General features: G+C 42.0%; 1 protein-coding gene across 1 annotated transcript in view; it reads left to right on the top strand.

Moving 5' to 3' along the window:
- The window catches only part of LOC141116736 (cholesterol 24-hydroxylase-like), a 74795-nt gene extending 71356 nt beyond the window's left edge, over positions 1-3439 (top strand). The window contains exon 15 of the mRNA XM_073609130.1: positions 1919-3439. Within this exon, the coding sequence (XP_073465231.1) occupies positions 1919-2071 (153 nt within the window). The 3' untranslated portion in view covers positions 2072-3439. The remainder of the gene's footprint in view (positions 1-1918) is intronic.
- Positions 3440-17159: the final 13720 nt, after the last annotated feature.

Below are 17159 nucleotides of genomic sequence, written 5' to 3'. Positions count from 1 at the left end.
TGGATTGGGGGGGGGGGCCCAAACTATTTTTTTTTCTGAATTTTTCATTGCCAGCATTCCTTTTTTTATATTTCAGCAAAAAAAATGGCCTAGTCATGAAGGGGGCAAATCCTTCAGGGGCAGAAGTGGTTAAGGAGCGGGTTAAGGAGTGGGTCAGGAAGCCGGCCGCCACATCCTTAACTGATGACTCATCAGCTGTCAGCAGGGCTTCCCACTGACAGCTGAAAGCAAATCCTTCAGGGGCTGAAGCGGTTAAGGAGCGACCCACTCCTTAACCACTTCAGCCCCGGAAGGATTTGCTTCCTTAACCACTGTGTGTGATTATATGCCAGTATTACATTATATATCCCTGTATGTTGCGGTCGTTCAGGTGCTTATCTAATAGTATCTTGAAACTACCGATGCTCCCCGCTGAGACCACCGCCTGTGGAAGGGAATTCCACATCCTTGCCGCTCTTACAGTAAAGAACCCTCTACGTAGTTTAGCCCCGGACCATTTTGCTTGCCAAAGACCAGAGCACTTTTTGCGATTCGGCACTGCGTCGCTTTAACTGAAAATTGCGCGGTTGTGCGACGTGGCTCCCAAACAAAATTGACGTCCATTTTTCCCCACAAATAGAGCTTTCTTTTGGTGGTATTTGATCGCCTCTGTGGTTTTTATTTTTTGCGCTATAAACAAAAAAATAGCGACAATTTTGAAAAAACGCATTATTTTTTACATTTTGCTATAATAAATATCCCCCAAAAATGTATAAAAAAACATTTTTTTTTGTCAGTTTAGGCCGATACGTATTCTTCTACATATTTTTGGCGATTTTTATCGTGACCGCAACATTATGGTGGACACATCAGACATTTTTTACACATTTTTGGGACCATTGTCATTTATACAGTAATCAGTGCTATACAAATGCACCGATTCCTGCGTAAATGATGCTGGCAGTGAAGGGGTTAACCACTAGGGGGCAGTGTAAGGGTTAAGTATGTCCTGGGGAGTGTTTCTAACTGGGGGAGGGGCGTGGCTACGTGTGACACGTCACTGATCTTTGCTCCCGATCACAGGGAGCAGAGATCAGTCACACTGTCACTAGGCAGAACGGGGAGATGCTCGTTTACGTTAGCACCTCCCCGTTCTTCCTCTCCATGAGGCGATCGCAGGTATCCCCGTGGCGATCGAGTCCGCAGGACCCGCGACCCGACTCACGGAGGTCCCGGCCGGCGCGCACGCAATGGCACGGCGGCAAATTCAATTCAGGGGAGGAGAGAGATCTCTCTCTCTCCTCCCCTGTCAGAATGGGGATCTGTTTGTTTACATGCACAGACCATCTTTCTGGCTCTCTGTGGAGCGATCGCGGGTGGCCGGCGGACATCGTCGCAGGCGTGCACCCCCTATACCTCCTAAAGCGGCCGGCATACACCTATGGCGGTTTGAGCTGCTGTGCCAACCTGCCGCGGTATAATGACTGTGGCTGGTCAGCAAGAGATTAACAACCAGCTATTCTTCACACAGAATTCGAATCAGTCGATCATTTTTCGACCGATCCAAATTGTTCTGAAAATGTGGACTTCGTTAGAAAACGAATAAACGAAAGGAAATTAAACGAATTTCAAGGAAATTTGTTACTTTTTCATTTGACGATTCGGATACATCCAAATAACCAAAAATCAGTCCGAATTTACATTCAGACCTAAACGAATTGCACGTCTATTGCCACTTCAGCTGCAAAATCCCTAGCTGAACTGGGGACATGGACAGAAGGGGGAGATAGAGAGCAGCAGGATCAACCAGGTTTTGACCCAAGTGAATATGAACAGCATGGAATACACCAATTATTGAGCGTTTTTTTTATGATGTGGGTTTAGTGACACTTTAATACATGTCTTCTCTCTCCTAATTCTCTCCCTGTCCTTCCTACAGCTGGAGGCCAAAGTGGTGCTGAGTAAACTGCTGCAGAGGTTTGAGTTTAAGTTGGTTGACGGGCAGTCCTTTGAGATCATGGACACAGGGACACTGAGACCCCGAGATGGCGTTGTCTGCACTCTGACACCCCGAAAAATCGCATCAAAATGATTACAAATTAGCAGTACAGTCATTATACACGCTAAAAAACAGTCATTATACATGCTAAAAAACAGTCATTATACACGCTAAAAAACAGTCATTATACACGCAAAAAAACAGTCATTATACACGCTAAAAAACAGTCATTATACACGCTAAAAAACAGTCATTATACACGCAAAAAAACAGTCATTATACACGCAAAAAAAAAAAATCTTATTTCAAAACTCAGTGCCTCATTTTTATGTTATTGCAGTGACCATTCAGGGAACTTTTTTTCACCTACATCAGTGTTTTAGGCAACTTCAGCTCTAGGAATGATCGACAAAATTCACTCTTCCATTGACTCCAATAGATTTTTGCCAAAATGTTTGGTGAAAAATTGAGATTTCTCTTTGGGCAAAAACTCTGAGAAATGCCTTGGAGTCCAGAGGTGAAATTTTGCTAAAATTTTCTCTCCTATTGACGGACACCAAAATGTTGCCTAAGGAAAAGATACATAAATTTGGCAAAAATGTATTTGCTTTTCCTTCTAGGGCAGGGGTCTCCAAACTTTTTAAACAAAGGGCCAGTTTACTGTGGTTCAGACTGTAAGGAGGGGGGCATGGCCAGTGGAAATAGAAAATGTCGCAGCATCAGTGGGAGTAAACAATGTCCCATCTTTGGTGCTAGGGGAATTATTAGTGCCCCATGGTCGGTGTCAGTGGGAATAACAGTGGGGTTGATTTAATAAAACTAGAGAGTGCAAAATCTGGTGCAGCTCTGCATGGGGTAGCGAGTCAGCTTCCAATTTCAGCTTGTTCAGTCAAGATTTGACAACAAAAAAACTGGAAGCTGATTGGTTTCTACAGCTGTACTCTAGTGAATCAGCCCCAGTGCCCCATGGTTGGTGTCAGCGGGAACAACGGTGCCCCGTGGGTTGGTGCCAGCGGGAACAACGGTGCCCCGTGGGTTGGTGCCAGCGGGAACAACGGTGCCCCATCATGGTGGCAGTAGGAAGAGCAGAGCTCCATCGGTGTCAGGACAGGAATTATTGCCCTATTGTTGGTGTAAGTAGGAGGAATTGTGCCTCAAGAACTCTAAGGCAAGCGAAGGGCCACATTTGCCCCCCCCCCCCTCGGCTGCAGTTTGGAGACCACTGTTCTAGGGGATTAGTCAAGGAATGAACATTTTTCTCCTTGATGCCGAGACAACGTTGACTGCACTCCGAAACCCCCGAAATATGGCATCAAAGAACTCAAGAGAGCTTAGAATCTACTGTACATCATTAATACGATTTTATAATGACTTTATTTTAAAGAAATTCCCTCAAAAAATGGATTTGTCAGTTGTAATAACTCAATTCAGTGGCTTTGTTAAAAAAAAGTATTTCAAATATCAATGCCTCATTTTTATATTTCATTACAGCGTAGAGCAACTGTTTACCAACATCGAGGTTTAGGTAACTTTGGGACTAGAGGTGATCTGCAAAAATTCACTCTCCTATTGACTGGATGTTGCCAAAACTTTTTTGTGAAAAATGTAGACTTTTCTATAGGCAAAATGCAATGGGGAAAAATATGAAGATAACCTCTTTCAAATTTCGCCCTGCCATTGACGCTAATGCATGTCACCATGTCAGTCTACATAATTTGGCAAAATTAAATGGCTCATCCTTTTAGGGATCAAAGGAGGAGCATTTTCTCTCTGAACAATGATATACGGTGAAAAGCATTGTAGTCAACTGAAGGCAAATTTTGTCAAAATTTCACTGAAGGCAAAAATCAGTTTCACAAACTTCGGTGGCAGCTCACATTGCCCACAAGGGGGGGGGGGCTGGGAGAGGGCTTCCTCCGCGCTTCTGCCATTCATCGATTGCCTTTTATTTTTTTCAATGAATATAAGACATTCTGTGATTGGACGAGGTGAAGAGCAGGGGGGGTAAGGTCATGATCTCCACCTCCTTGCGTTCTGTGAATGGCGGTAGTGCTAAGTGAGCAGGGGGGAAAGCCGCTCAGCACAGCGACTGGAAGATCGGGGCTATCACTGTTGTAGCACTAACTACTACAGTCTTTGTTGGCTTCCCTAGTGGCTCATCAGGTATGAGATGGGTATACTTACATTATGCCAAGCTAGACCATTGTAACTCTGCAATATAAATCTCACAAATAGGAAACATAAGGGGAATACAAAGACACTGAATTTCAAAAGAGCCAACTTCCCTAAACTATGAGCCTTGCTAGAAGGGATAAAATCTTAGGAACAAAGAACATGGAGGAGAGAAGGGTTTGCTTTAAGAGCATATTAAATAAGGGCATTAGCCAATGCATCCCATTGGATAATAAATTTAAAAGAGTGAACAAAAGTCCTGGATGGCTTAACTCCAATGTAAAAATGCATATAAAAGCAAAGGAGAAGGCCTTCAAAAAATACAAGGTTGAGGGATCATCATCAGCATTCAGACTGTATAAAGAATGCAACAAGAAATGTAAGGGTGCAGTAAGGACGGCTAAGATAGAACATGAAAGACACATAGCGGAGAAGAGCAAAAAAATCCCAAGAAATTCTTTAAGTATGTGAAACAGTAAAAAAGGGAGGACAGACCATATTGGCCCCATAAAGAATGAGGAAGAACATCTAGTTACAAAGGATGGGGAGATGGCGAAGGTATTCAATTTATTCTTCTCCTCAGTCTTCATGAGGGAATCGGGGGGCTTCAGTAACCAAAACTGCAGTGTTTATCCTCATGACACAACACAGGAAGCACCTCCATGGTTAACAGAGGACAGCATTAAAATTAGACTTGGGAAAACTTAAAATTAATAAATCACCAGGACTAAATGGCTTGCACCCGAGGGTACTTGGGGAAGTCAAGTAATTGCCAGACCATTGTTCCTAATTTTTACTGACAGTCTACTGACTGGAATGGTACCAGCTGATTGGAGAAAAACGAATGTAGCACCAATATTTAAAAAGGGCCCAAAATACATCCCTGGGAATTACAGACCAGTTAGCCTAACATCAATAGTATGTAAACTCTTGGAGGGGATGATAAGGGACTATATACAAGATTTTAGTAATGAGAACGGTATCATTAGCAGTAATCAGCATGGATTCATGAAGAGTCGTTCTTGCCAAACCAATCTATTAACCTTCTATGAGGAGGTGAGTTGCCATCTAGATAAAGGAAGGCCCGTAGACGTGGTGTATCTGGATTTTGCAAGTGCATTTGACACAGTTCCCCATAAACGTTTACTGTACAAAATAAGGTCCGTTGGCATGGACCATAGGGTGAGTACATGGCTTGAAAACTGGCTACAAGGGTGAGTTCAGAGGGTGGTGATAAATGGGGAGTACTCAGAATGGTCAGGGGTGGGTAGTGGGGTCCCCCCAGGGTTCTGTGCTGGGACCAATCCTATTTAATTTGTTCATAAACGACCTGGAGGATGTGATAAACAGTTCAATCTCTGTATTTGCGGATGATACTAAGCTAAGCAGGGCAATAACTTCTCCGCAGGATGTGGAAACCTTGCAAAAAGATCTGAATAAATTAATGGGGTGGGCAAATACATGGCACTGGGGGGAGAACCTCTGGGGGAATCTAGGGTAAAAAAGGAACTGGGGGTCCTAGTAGATGATAGGCTCAGCAATGACATGCAATGCCAAGCTGCTGCTAACAAAGCAAACCGAATATTGGCATTAAAAAGGGGATCAACTCCAGAAATAAAACGATAATTCTCCCGCTCTACAAGACTCTGGTCCGGCCGCACCTGGAGTATGCTATCCAGTTCTGGGCACCAGTCCTCAGGAAGGATGTACTGGAAATGGAGCGACTACAAAGAAGGGCAACAAAGCTAATAAAGCGTCTGGCGGATATTAGTTATGAGGAAAGGTTGTGAGCACTGAACTTATTCTCTCTGGAGAAGAGACGCTTGAGAGGGGATATGATTTCAATATACAAATACTGTACTGGTGACCCCACAATAGGGATAAAACTTTTTTGCAGAAGGGAGTTTAACTTTAAACTACGTAGAGGGTTCTTTACTGTAAGAGCGGCAAGGATGTGGAATTCCCTTCCACAGGCAGTGGTCTCAGCGGGGAGCATTGATAGTTTCAAGAAACTATTAGATAAGCACATCAATGACCGCAACATACAGGGATATATAATGTAATACTGACATATAATCACACACATGGGTTGGACTTGATGGACTTGTGTCTTTTTTCAACCTCACCTACTATGTAACTATGTAATACAGTTCATGTCTGGAGTTCAGCTTTAATTACTACAAGCCAGTCTAAAGAAAAAAACAAACATTATATTATATACATACATACACATCTACAGTATATCTATCTATCTAGATCTATATATAAGAGAGAGAGAGAGATCTATCTCTCTAATATATATATATATATATATATATATATATATATATATATATATATATATATATATATATATATATATATATATATATATATATATATATATATAAATATAATGGATAGAGAGATAGATCTCTGTTTCGCTCTCTCTTATATATATCTATAGATATATCTAATATCTATATATAAAGATATAGAGATATATATATATATATATATATATATATATATATATATATATATATATATATATATATATATATATATATATATATATATATATATATATATATATATAGCACAGCTGCTCCACTTTTGACACATTCCTCTATTCTGCCTTCATACAACCATATTCTAGTATTGATTTTTGACCACAAGATGTCGCTGTTCTACCACCTTCTGCAAACAATCCAAAGTCAAACTGTAACAAAGTAATTGTTTCTATTGCTGCTTGATGCAAAAATGTATCCAGTGCTGTTTATTTATAAGAGACATATTTACATATTCTGTTTTAAAAACGCAGGCACAGTGTTTAACCACTTGACCTCCGGAAAATGTACCCCCCCCCCTTCATTACCAGTTCATTTTTTGCTATACGGCACTGCGTTACTGACAATCGCGCGGTCATGCAATGAATATTCTATCATTTTTTCCCCCACATAAATAGAGCTTTCTTTTGGTGGTTATTTTGATCACCACTGCGTTTCTTATTTTTTGTGCAAAAACGAAATACCGACAATTTAAAACAAAACAAAAAAAAAAACAAAGAAAAAACAATATTTGTTACTTTCTGCTATAAAAGATAGCCAAAAAAAAAAAATCATTGAAAATCCAAATTTCTTTATAGATTTAGGCCAATATGTATTCTGCTACATATTTTTGGTAAAAAAAAAAAAAATTCCCAATAAGCGTATATTGATTGGTTTGTGCAAAAATTATAGCGTCTACAAACTATGGGCTATGAACTAGAACTTTTTTTTTATACTAGTAATGCTGGCGATCAGCGACTTTTAGCGGGACTGCGATATCGCAGCGGAGAATCTGACACTTTGGCTGCATTCACACCAGGGCTGGGACAAGGGGTGGGCAGGAGGGGCAGCTGCCCTGGGCACTGCGATATCATGTGAGCTGGGGGGAAACCTGAAGGAGATTAGGGGGAAGGGGAATTGTGTTGAAAGGGGGAATAAGGGGGAATTTGGGGGTGGCAGGGGATAAGTATCGTTCTATGAGGGGGTGCTAAGAGTGGTGATTTAGGGGCATTTGTGTTGGGAGTGGGGATTAGGGAAGAAGATTATGCTATGAGGGGGAATTTCTACTGGGGGGGGGGATTTCAAGGTAGGGAGAGAAGATGTGTACTAGGTGAAATTTTAGGGAGGAAGAGGATTTATGCTAGAAGGAATGATTTTTTTTTTCTTTGGGGGGGGGGGGGGTTGAGCTGAGAGGGGGGGTTTCCGCAAACAGATGGATTTGTACTGGGAAGAGGGGAGATTTATGCTTAGGGGGTAAGCATGCACATTAACTAGTTGCCGCCCGCCTACCGTCAAATGATGGCGGGGAGGTGCAGCTCTCCTTCTGGGACGCCGTCATAGGACGGCGTCCCAGAATGGCCGCTCTTGCGCGTGGTGATTGCAGCCGCACTGTGTTGCTAGGACACGGCGCGACCCTGATCTCGGTAAAGAGCTGTGCCCACGGCTCTTTAACCATGTGATTGGCTGCGTCCAATCACAGCGGGTCACATGTAAACACGGAGATGCCGGTAATCTGCGCTCCTCGCCTCACACTGAGAGAGTGTGTGGGGAGGAGAGTAGATCAGCAGCATCTCCACGCAGGGGGACATCTACATATGTAATCTGGGCACTGATCATCAGTGCCTGGTTACAATATAGTGCCAACTGTATCACCAGTGCCAGCAATCAGTGCCCACCAGTGGCAACAATCAGTGCCACCAATCGGTGCCCATTAGCGATGCCAGTCAGTGCTGGCCATCAGTGCCTCCCATCACTGCTGTCGATCAATACCCATCAGTGCCACCCATTAATGCCCATCAGTACCGCCTCAGTGCCGCCTATTAGTGACCATAAGTGCGGCATATTAATGCCTCCTAATCAGTGCCCATAAGTGCCGCCTCATCAGTGCCCACCAGTTCAGTCTATCAGTGCCACCTCATCAGCGCACATCAGTGAAGGAGAAAAAGTTACAAAACTTACTGACAGAAACCCAGCAGTGATTAAATACCACCAAAAGAAAGCTCTATTTGTGTGAAGAAAATGATAAAAAATTTGTTTGGGTACAGTGTAGCACGACCGCGCAATTGTCATTCAAAGTGTGACAGTGCTGAAAACTGAAAAATGGCCTGGGCAGGAAGGGGGTTAAGTGCCCAGTAGGCAAGTGGTTAATGCTCATTGTTTTTGTGGGGGAATTTGCGAACACATAATGCTCATGTATCTTTGGGGGGGTGGCACGGTTTGGCATTCTTGCCCTGGGTTCTAGATAACCTTGTCTTGGCACTGATTTACACTACAGCTTTTGAATTGCGGGCAGATTTGCCGTGGATCTGCCCGCGATTTGACAGCGTTGAGGTGTGAATGACAAAACACGGAACTTGCCATTTATTTGACTGACAGCTCAAATTGCGGTGCGGGTCTAGCGTGATCGTCACGTGATAAAAAATGCGCTGCAATCGTGGCAACCCGCATCGCGGGACGCATTTTGCCCAAAATCAGTTCCGGAGCTACTTTGGGGCGACATGCGTCCCACGATGAGGGTTGCCGCGATTGCAGCGTATTTTATCGTGTGACAATCGCAGCAGACCCACACCGCGATTGGAGCGGTCATTCAAATGAATGGCATCTCGAATGCGAGTCCCGCATTTTGTCATTTACACCTCGGCGCTGTCAAATCCGTGGCAAATCTGCCTGCGATTCAAAACGCAGTAGTGCGAATGAGGCCTTTGTTGGGAACCAGTGACACTAATACAGTGCTCAGTGCTAAAAAAAAAAAAAAAAAAAAACAAACAAAAAAAATCAATCCCAATAAGTGTATATTGATTGGTTTGTGTGAAAAAGGTATAGCGTCTACAAACTGTGGTGTATATACTGGAATTTTTATCTATTTATTTACTTTATACTAGTAATGGTGGTGATCAGTGATTTATAACGGGACTGCGATATTGCAGTGGACAATCTGACACTGGGTGGGAACCGACTGAAATCACCAGTGACATTAATATAGTGATCAGTGCTAATAGTATACACTGTCACTGTACTAACGACTGGCTGGGAAGGGGTTAAACATCTAGGACAAACAAACTGATAAATGTGTGCCTGACCAGTGTGTTTGTGTACACAATGAGGTGCTTTCTCTAAGGGCACTTTCACACTGGGGCGGGGGCAAAGCGCCGCTATTGTAAGCGGCGCTTTACCGTCGGTATTCGGCCGCTAGCTGGGCGGTTTTACCCCCGCTAGCGGCCGAGAAAGGGTTAAAAACCACCGCAAAGCGCCTCTGCGGAGGCACTTTGCCGGCGGTATAGCCGCACTGTCCCATTGATTTCAATGGGCAGGAGCGGTATACACTCCGCTCCTTTACCGCTCTGAAGATGCTGCTAGCAGGACTTTTTTTACCGTCCTGCTAGCGCACCGCTCCAGTGTGAAAGCCCTTAGGATGGATGGAGCTCTGCCTTTCTCCTCGTCGATCAGCGGGTGCCGGTGGACATCCATTAGCTGCCACCTGCTGATCGGCTTCTGCTGTGACTAATCACAACAGAGGTGGTTCACTCCCTACCCGGAAGTGCGGAATCACGTGTGTGTATATATATATATATATATATATTAGAGCTGCACGATTAATCGTTAAGAATCAAAATCGCAATCTTTTTTCTCTTTCCGATCTTCAAAACAGCATGTCACGATTCTTTCTAACAAGTGCAGAGAGTTCTCACAGCTTGAAAAATCCGGGCAGCCTGTCAAGTTTAATCACAACAGGCAAATAAGTAGAAGAAGTATCTTTCCATTCTTTTATCAAAGGAAAGAACTCCAGTGTGTAAATGAAGGAAGTTTAACCATTTAGGCTAGGTTCACACCGCTGCGATGTCAGAGATCGGATGTGATTCGCACCGCACTGCAAATCTTATCCGATCTTTGTGCGATGTGATTTCTCCCATAGAGATAGTATGCCAGCAGTTCTGGTGTTCAGAAGGGCTTGTACAGACAGCTGGTGTACACGAAGCCTAAATGCATCTTGACCAGAGGGGAAGAATAATAAAGTTCACATGTCACTGCAGGCGGATATAGTCTGGACCAGTGGCGACCCGTCAATAAAGGACGCACGGGCACCGCCCCCTCTATCCACGCCACCCCCCTATATGAGTAATGGATAGATTCATGCATTGCATAGCATGAATCTATCCATGGCCGCCACGGCCACCCCCTATTCATGCTTCCGGCTTCTTTCAGAACGCTGGGCGCATGAATTACAGCGGCGGGGGGGGGGTGTTTTTTTGAAGCACCTGATTAGAGCCATAGGCTTTAATAGGCTTCAAAATAGAGCTATGCACTAGGAGCCCACCCAGGTGTGTTAGAAAAGCAAATGAATATTCGCTTTTCTAACACTGATCCGCCTCTCCACCAATCAGGAAGCGCGGGTCTGTTAACTGTCACCTGATTGGCTGAAAGGACGCCTAGCAGGAGGAAAGAAGAGACGCACGGCGGAAGCATAGAGGACACAGGAGTTTCTGCCTGACCCGCTGTCCATCCCGCAGCTCGCCGCTGTCACCCACTGCCTGACCCGCCACAAAGATTGGGTAAGTGCCAGTCAGACAGTCGCTTAAGTGGCCCTCGCTCTTCGAAAAGGTTGGGCAGCCCCGCTATAGAGGGATAGTCTTTGTTCAGATTTCATGTCTGAGGTTTACAAACACTTTAAGCTGGGCTGCTTCTCCACCACCTGATGAGCCTTCTCCTGCCAATATACATAACCTATACTAGCGGTCTTCTGGCTGGTCATGTGATCCATGGAATCCTCTTCCCGTCTTCTCCATTAGAGGGTGCTGTTTTCTGCATCAATCTTCTGTAAGCCCCAGCTAGCTTGAAGATGTTAGTACATCTAACACCCCCCCCACCCCAGACTGACAATCGGGGTGACCAATCCATTGTGGGCACACGGGCGCTGCCTCTCCTATCCACCTCCGCCACCCACCCTATCCATGCACCTGGCCCCTTTCAGGACACCAGGTGCATGGATTCCTATGGCGGGGGTGTGTTTTTTTGAAGCACCTAATTAGAGCCGAAGGCTCTAATCGGCTTCAAAATAAGGTGGGCTCAGGGCGCAGACCATTTCCCCTGGAGCCCATCAAGTTTTGTTGAAACAGCGAATATTTGCTGTTGCAACATGGATCCTCCTCCCGGCCAATCGGGAAGCAGGTCTGATCCTATTGGAAGCCTAGGAGGAGGGGAAGACACAGGAACTGCTGCCCATTTCCCGGCACTGCCCGATCCCCCGGAACTGCCGACGTGCCCGCCGCCTAGATGGGGTAAGTACCAGTGGACTGGCAGACGGGGGGGGGATTTGAGGTGAGGGGGTGGTTGTTTGCGGCCCCACCCCCCCGAAACAAAAAACCACCAGCCGCCACTGCTGACAATGATCCGGTTTCCTGTGCCCCTTCATCTAGAGTGGGGGCACTCTAAGACAGGGGTTACTAGCCAGATTACCAGGTGAAAGCCAAGGGAAAAAAAAAAGCCTAAAAAAAAAAACAAAAACGAATGCAGCCACCACATCTAATGATTGATAAGCTGAAACATATTACATTTATGGTTTTGGGTTTAATATCGCTTTCATTTCCAGTCCTGTCTGTATAATCCATGTCCAGGGCTGGACGGCCTCCATTCCCTTGGTGCTGTAATGACCAATAATACAGTCAGACACAATTATCTGACTTCAGAATGCTAATGAGCCCCTTGGATGGCAATCAGTGCCAGGCGATGAGCTCCGGCTGCGATTGTGGTGGCCGTTACGCCGTTGCTTGGCAATGGGCAATGGACTGAGCTTATCAGCAGAGAGGCGGCTCCAACAATACCCATCGCTGAACTAAACGCAGATTAAATAAGTCCATTCTTCCTCCTGTCCGCCTGCCAAATGGCAATAAAACCCAGTCAGAGGATATAAAAAGCTGCTGTAAATCTTATGGCAGAACTCCGGCCTTCCCTTCAGACTTGCACAGTTGTACCGGCTCCTCTCCTGGACTGAAACGGCTTCCTCTGATTTCGCTGCACACTCTGAGCTTCTCACAATGTGCATTAGAAGCTGCGGCAAGTCAGATTGAGCCCCCATCATTTCCTGTCTGGAGGACCACCAGCATAACTTAACCCCCGGAGGGGTCGGAAACCTGTAAATCGCGATCTGGGCTTGCTGACCCGCCAGCCCAGAGCATCAGACAGAGTGCAGTGCAGAGCAACTGCTTGGAAATTTGGAGCTGTAGTAAGGAGGAAGATCCCTCCTCTGTAGTGCCGGTGTTCTGACATAAAGTGTCCTCCTATCGGATAGTGTCCGCCCCGTACTGCGCAGGCGCAGCGCTTGCGCAGTACGGAGGAGAAGGAGATGCCGAAAGTGTCCGAAGTTGATCAGCTGACCATCAGCTGTACACAGCGCTTGGGCACTTCTTAGCGATGGCTGTGTAAGAGGGCCCCTCGCGGGCTCGCTTCGCTCGCCACGCTTCGGGCACAGCCTCGCTGCGCTCGGCAACTATTTATTCTAACTCTATGTCCACTTGGATAGTAGGGAATGATCCTGGACATAGGGTGGGAATAAATGCGCAGGCGCCGTGTACAGCTGATGATCAGCTATTGAACTTCGGAGACTTTCGGCGTCTCGTTTGTCCTCCGTACTGCGCCTGCGCAGTACAGGGCGGACAGTATATGATAGGGGACTGTATTCGACAAGACACTGGCTCCTGTCCCATGCGGAGTGATACCAACTAGACATGTGCAGAACGAAAAAATGTGTTTTGTTTCGATTTGTTATTTACATAAATTACTTTAAAACCACTTGCTGACCGCCCGCCGTCATTATACGCCGGCTGTTTGAAGTGCAATATCTTTGTTATGGTAGCAGCTAGCACCCAAAACCCCATCACTTCCACCCAAAGCTCTTAAAGGGAATTTTTTTTATTATTTTATTTTTTTTTTTTTATTGCATTTTAGTGTAAATGTGTGATCTGAGGTCTTTTTGACTCCAGATCTCATAAAGAGGTCCTGTCATTTTTTTTTTCTATTACAGGGGATGTTTACATTCCTTGTAATAGGAATAAAAGTGACACTTTTAAAAAAAAAATGTAAAAAAATAACTGTAAAAATAAAAAGTAAAATAAATAAAATTAAAATTTTAACGCGTCCCGTCTCGCTGAGCTCACGTGTAGAGGCGAATGCATACGTGAGCAGTGCCCGCATATTAAAACAGTGTTCAAACCACACATGTTGAAGTATCACCGTGATCGTTTGAACAAGAGCAATAATTCTAGCTCTAGACCTCCTCTGTAACTCAAAACATGCAACCTGTAGAATTTTTTAAACATCGCCTATGGAGATTTTTAGGGGAAAAGTGTGTCGCCATTCCACGAGCGGGCACAGTTTTGAAGCGTGACATGTTGGGTATCAATTTACTTGGCGTAACATTATCTTTCACAATATAAAAAAATTGGGCTAACTTTACTGTTGTCTTATTTTAATTCAAAAAAGTTGATTTTTTCCAAAAACAATGCGCTTGTAAGACCACTGTGCAAATACAGTGCGACAGAAAGTATTGAAACGACCACCATTTTATTCTCTAGGATTTTAGAAAAAAAAAAATTATATATATATTATATATAGGGCTGCTGAAATTAACAATTAATTCCTCGATTAAATGTTAATTTTTTTGATTGGTACTCCCCTCTCCACCAGCTTCTGGGTCTTCAGGGAGTTCCATCGGAGACTCCTCCCCCCTTCCCCAAGTGCCTCCATCTGCTAACAAAGGAAGGGGGGAGGAGTTCGGTGACGTCCATAAGACCCTGCTCTCCTGTAATTTGCCCAGTAAAACTTCATATCTCCCCTCCTCAGGAGAGGATTTGTAGTACACAGCCCCTTCACATGTATTGCCTTCTAGGGATATTGGGTGCTGTAGTTCCACAGATGTCTACTAGAGAGGCAGTGTCCAGTGCACTGTATGTGCGTTATAATTAATTGAAACGAATCGATTTTTTTTTTAATCGATTAATCGAACATGAAAATTTTAATCAGTAACAGCCCTAATTTTATATATATACACACACACACATATATACATACATATATATATATATATATATATATACACACACATACATACATATATATATATATATATATATATATATATATATATATATATATATATATATACATACATACACACACACACATACATATATATATATATATATATATACACACACATACATACATATATATATATATATATACACACACACATAAAATATTTGGGGGTTCTATTCTAAGTAATTTTCTAGCAAAAAAAAAAAAAAAGATTTTTACTTGTAAACACCCAATCTCAAAACGAGGCTCTGTCCTTTCCGTTTAATTTGTTTTCGGAATTCATATGTTTTTTTTTTTTTTCAGATTTGAATTAATTCGAATTTGGATCAGTTCGAAAAGTTTTCGAATCAATTTCGAATAGTTTTGTAATTCGAAAAATTTTCGAATGCCAATCGTTTTCCAATTTCCATAGAGAATAAAATAGTAAAGAAAAAGAGAACATTGGGACTTTAAATGAGGCGGTGACCTGGTAAGGTCAATTGCCTCCATACTTATCTAAATGAGACAAACAGGAGGACTGAGGGTTGGGACTTTAGAAGAAGCAGGCAGGTGTAGAAATTTTTAATTGATTGGAAATCAATAATATGTTACATGACGATAAACATGAGTAGACATAGATAGCCAATGCAATTCAGTAGATATACAGTACATACAGTAATTACAAATTGCCACTTTGTAATACAAATCGCATAATACAAGTAATGATTTGGTCAGGTAAAACATATAATTAGGTATAAAAACATGGCATATAATAGCTCTATGCATTTTGTGGATACATCCACTCTTCAGGAGCATGAGCGTGTATAAATGAATACTGTAGTATAACAATAAAAAGAATATCTACATGGTCTGACTCAGGGGAGAGAAATTAAGATGGAATAAGTAGGAGGTAAAATTACCTAAGAAAGCGTCTTTGTTTTTATGCCTAATTATATGTTTTACCTGACCAAATCTTTACTTGTATTATGCGATTTGTATTACTGAGTGGCAATTTGTAATTGCTGTATGTATATCTACTGAATGAATTGCATTGGTTATCTATGTCTACTCATGATTACCCTCATGTAACATATTATTGATTTCCAATAAATTTTAATTTTTTACACCTGCCTGCTTCATCTAGAGTCCCAACCCTCAGAGAATAAAATAGAATAGAAAATAAAGGAATAGAATAGAAAAAAAAATAGAATAGAATAGAATGGAAAAGAAATGCATATAACAGAAAATAAAAGAATATAATAGAGTAAAACCAAACTAAATTGGATAGAAAATAAAAGAACAGAATAGAATGTAATAGAAAGGAATAGAATTAAAAAAAAAAAAAAGAATCGGAGTTAAATAGAAAGATTATAACCATCTTCTGAAATTCGAATAGAATAGAAAAAAAATTGAATTAAAAAAACAAGAATAAAACATAGAATAAAATAGAAATACACAATAGTATAGAATAGAATGAATTTAACTATCTTCCTATTCTAATCTATTCTTTTCTATTCTATTCAAATAGATTCTATTTGAATTTTGGGAATTGTTATATTCTTTCTACTCCATCGTTTCTTTAATTTTTCTATTTATTTATTCTATTCTTTTCTATTTTATTCAATTCAAATTTCGAATTTTAGAAGATGGTTATATTCTATTTTATTGTTTTTTTTTCTATACTATTGTGTTATTTTTTATTCTAATCTATCCTTTTCTATTCTATTCCTAATTGATTCTATTTGAATTTTGGGAAATGGTTATATTCTTTCTATTCTATTTTTTGTTTTGTTTATTCTTTTCTATTAGCCTTTATATTCTATTCTTTTCGTATGTATTCAAATTCAAATGTATGCTATTTGAATTTCAGAAGATGGTTATATTCTATGTTATTCATTTGTTTCTATTATATTCCAGTCTATTCTGTTCTTTTATTTTCCATTCTATTTTGTTCTGGTTTCCTGTATTATATATTATTCTTTTATTTTCTGTTATATTCTTTTCTATTTATTTTTTTTTCTGCTTTATTCCTTTATTTTCTATTCTATTTTTTTCTCTTTGGAAATTAGAAAACTATTCGAATTAGAAAACTATTATAATTTGAATATTTTTCGAATTCGAAAATGATGCAAATTCTGTCCAAATTTTTTTTTTGTTTAAATTCGGTACTATTGTAATTCGGAAATTCGGTTACAACCCGCATTTCCGAAACATGAAAATTTGTCTGAATTTCAATTCGGAACGAAACGAACCGCACATGTGTAATAACCACCTGCACTCCACCTCTTATCCTTACTAGCGATCTACAGAATGGTGCCAGCAGCAGAGAAGGAAAGATCCTCGGGTCAGTGGGAAGCAATACACCGGGCATAATACTATAGGGGCTGCTATCACAGTGATGTGCTGCGGTT

This window comes from Aquarana catesbeiana, linkage group LG13 (assembly GCF_042186555.1).
Source record: "Aquarana catesbeiana isolate 2022-GZ linkage group LG13, ASM4218655v1, whole genome shotgun sequence".
Classification (NCBI taxonomy): domain Eukaryota; kingdom Metazoa; phylum Chordata; class Amphibia; order Anura; family Ranidae; genus Aquarana; species Aquarana catesbeiana.
Note: the sequence above shows the minus strand (reverse complement) of the source record. Positions and strands in the feature narration are given on the sequence as shown.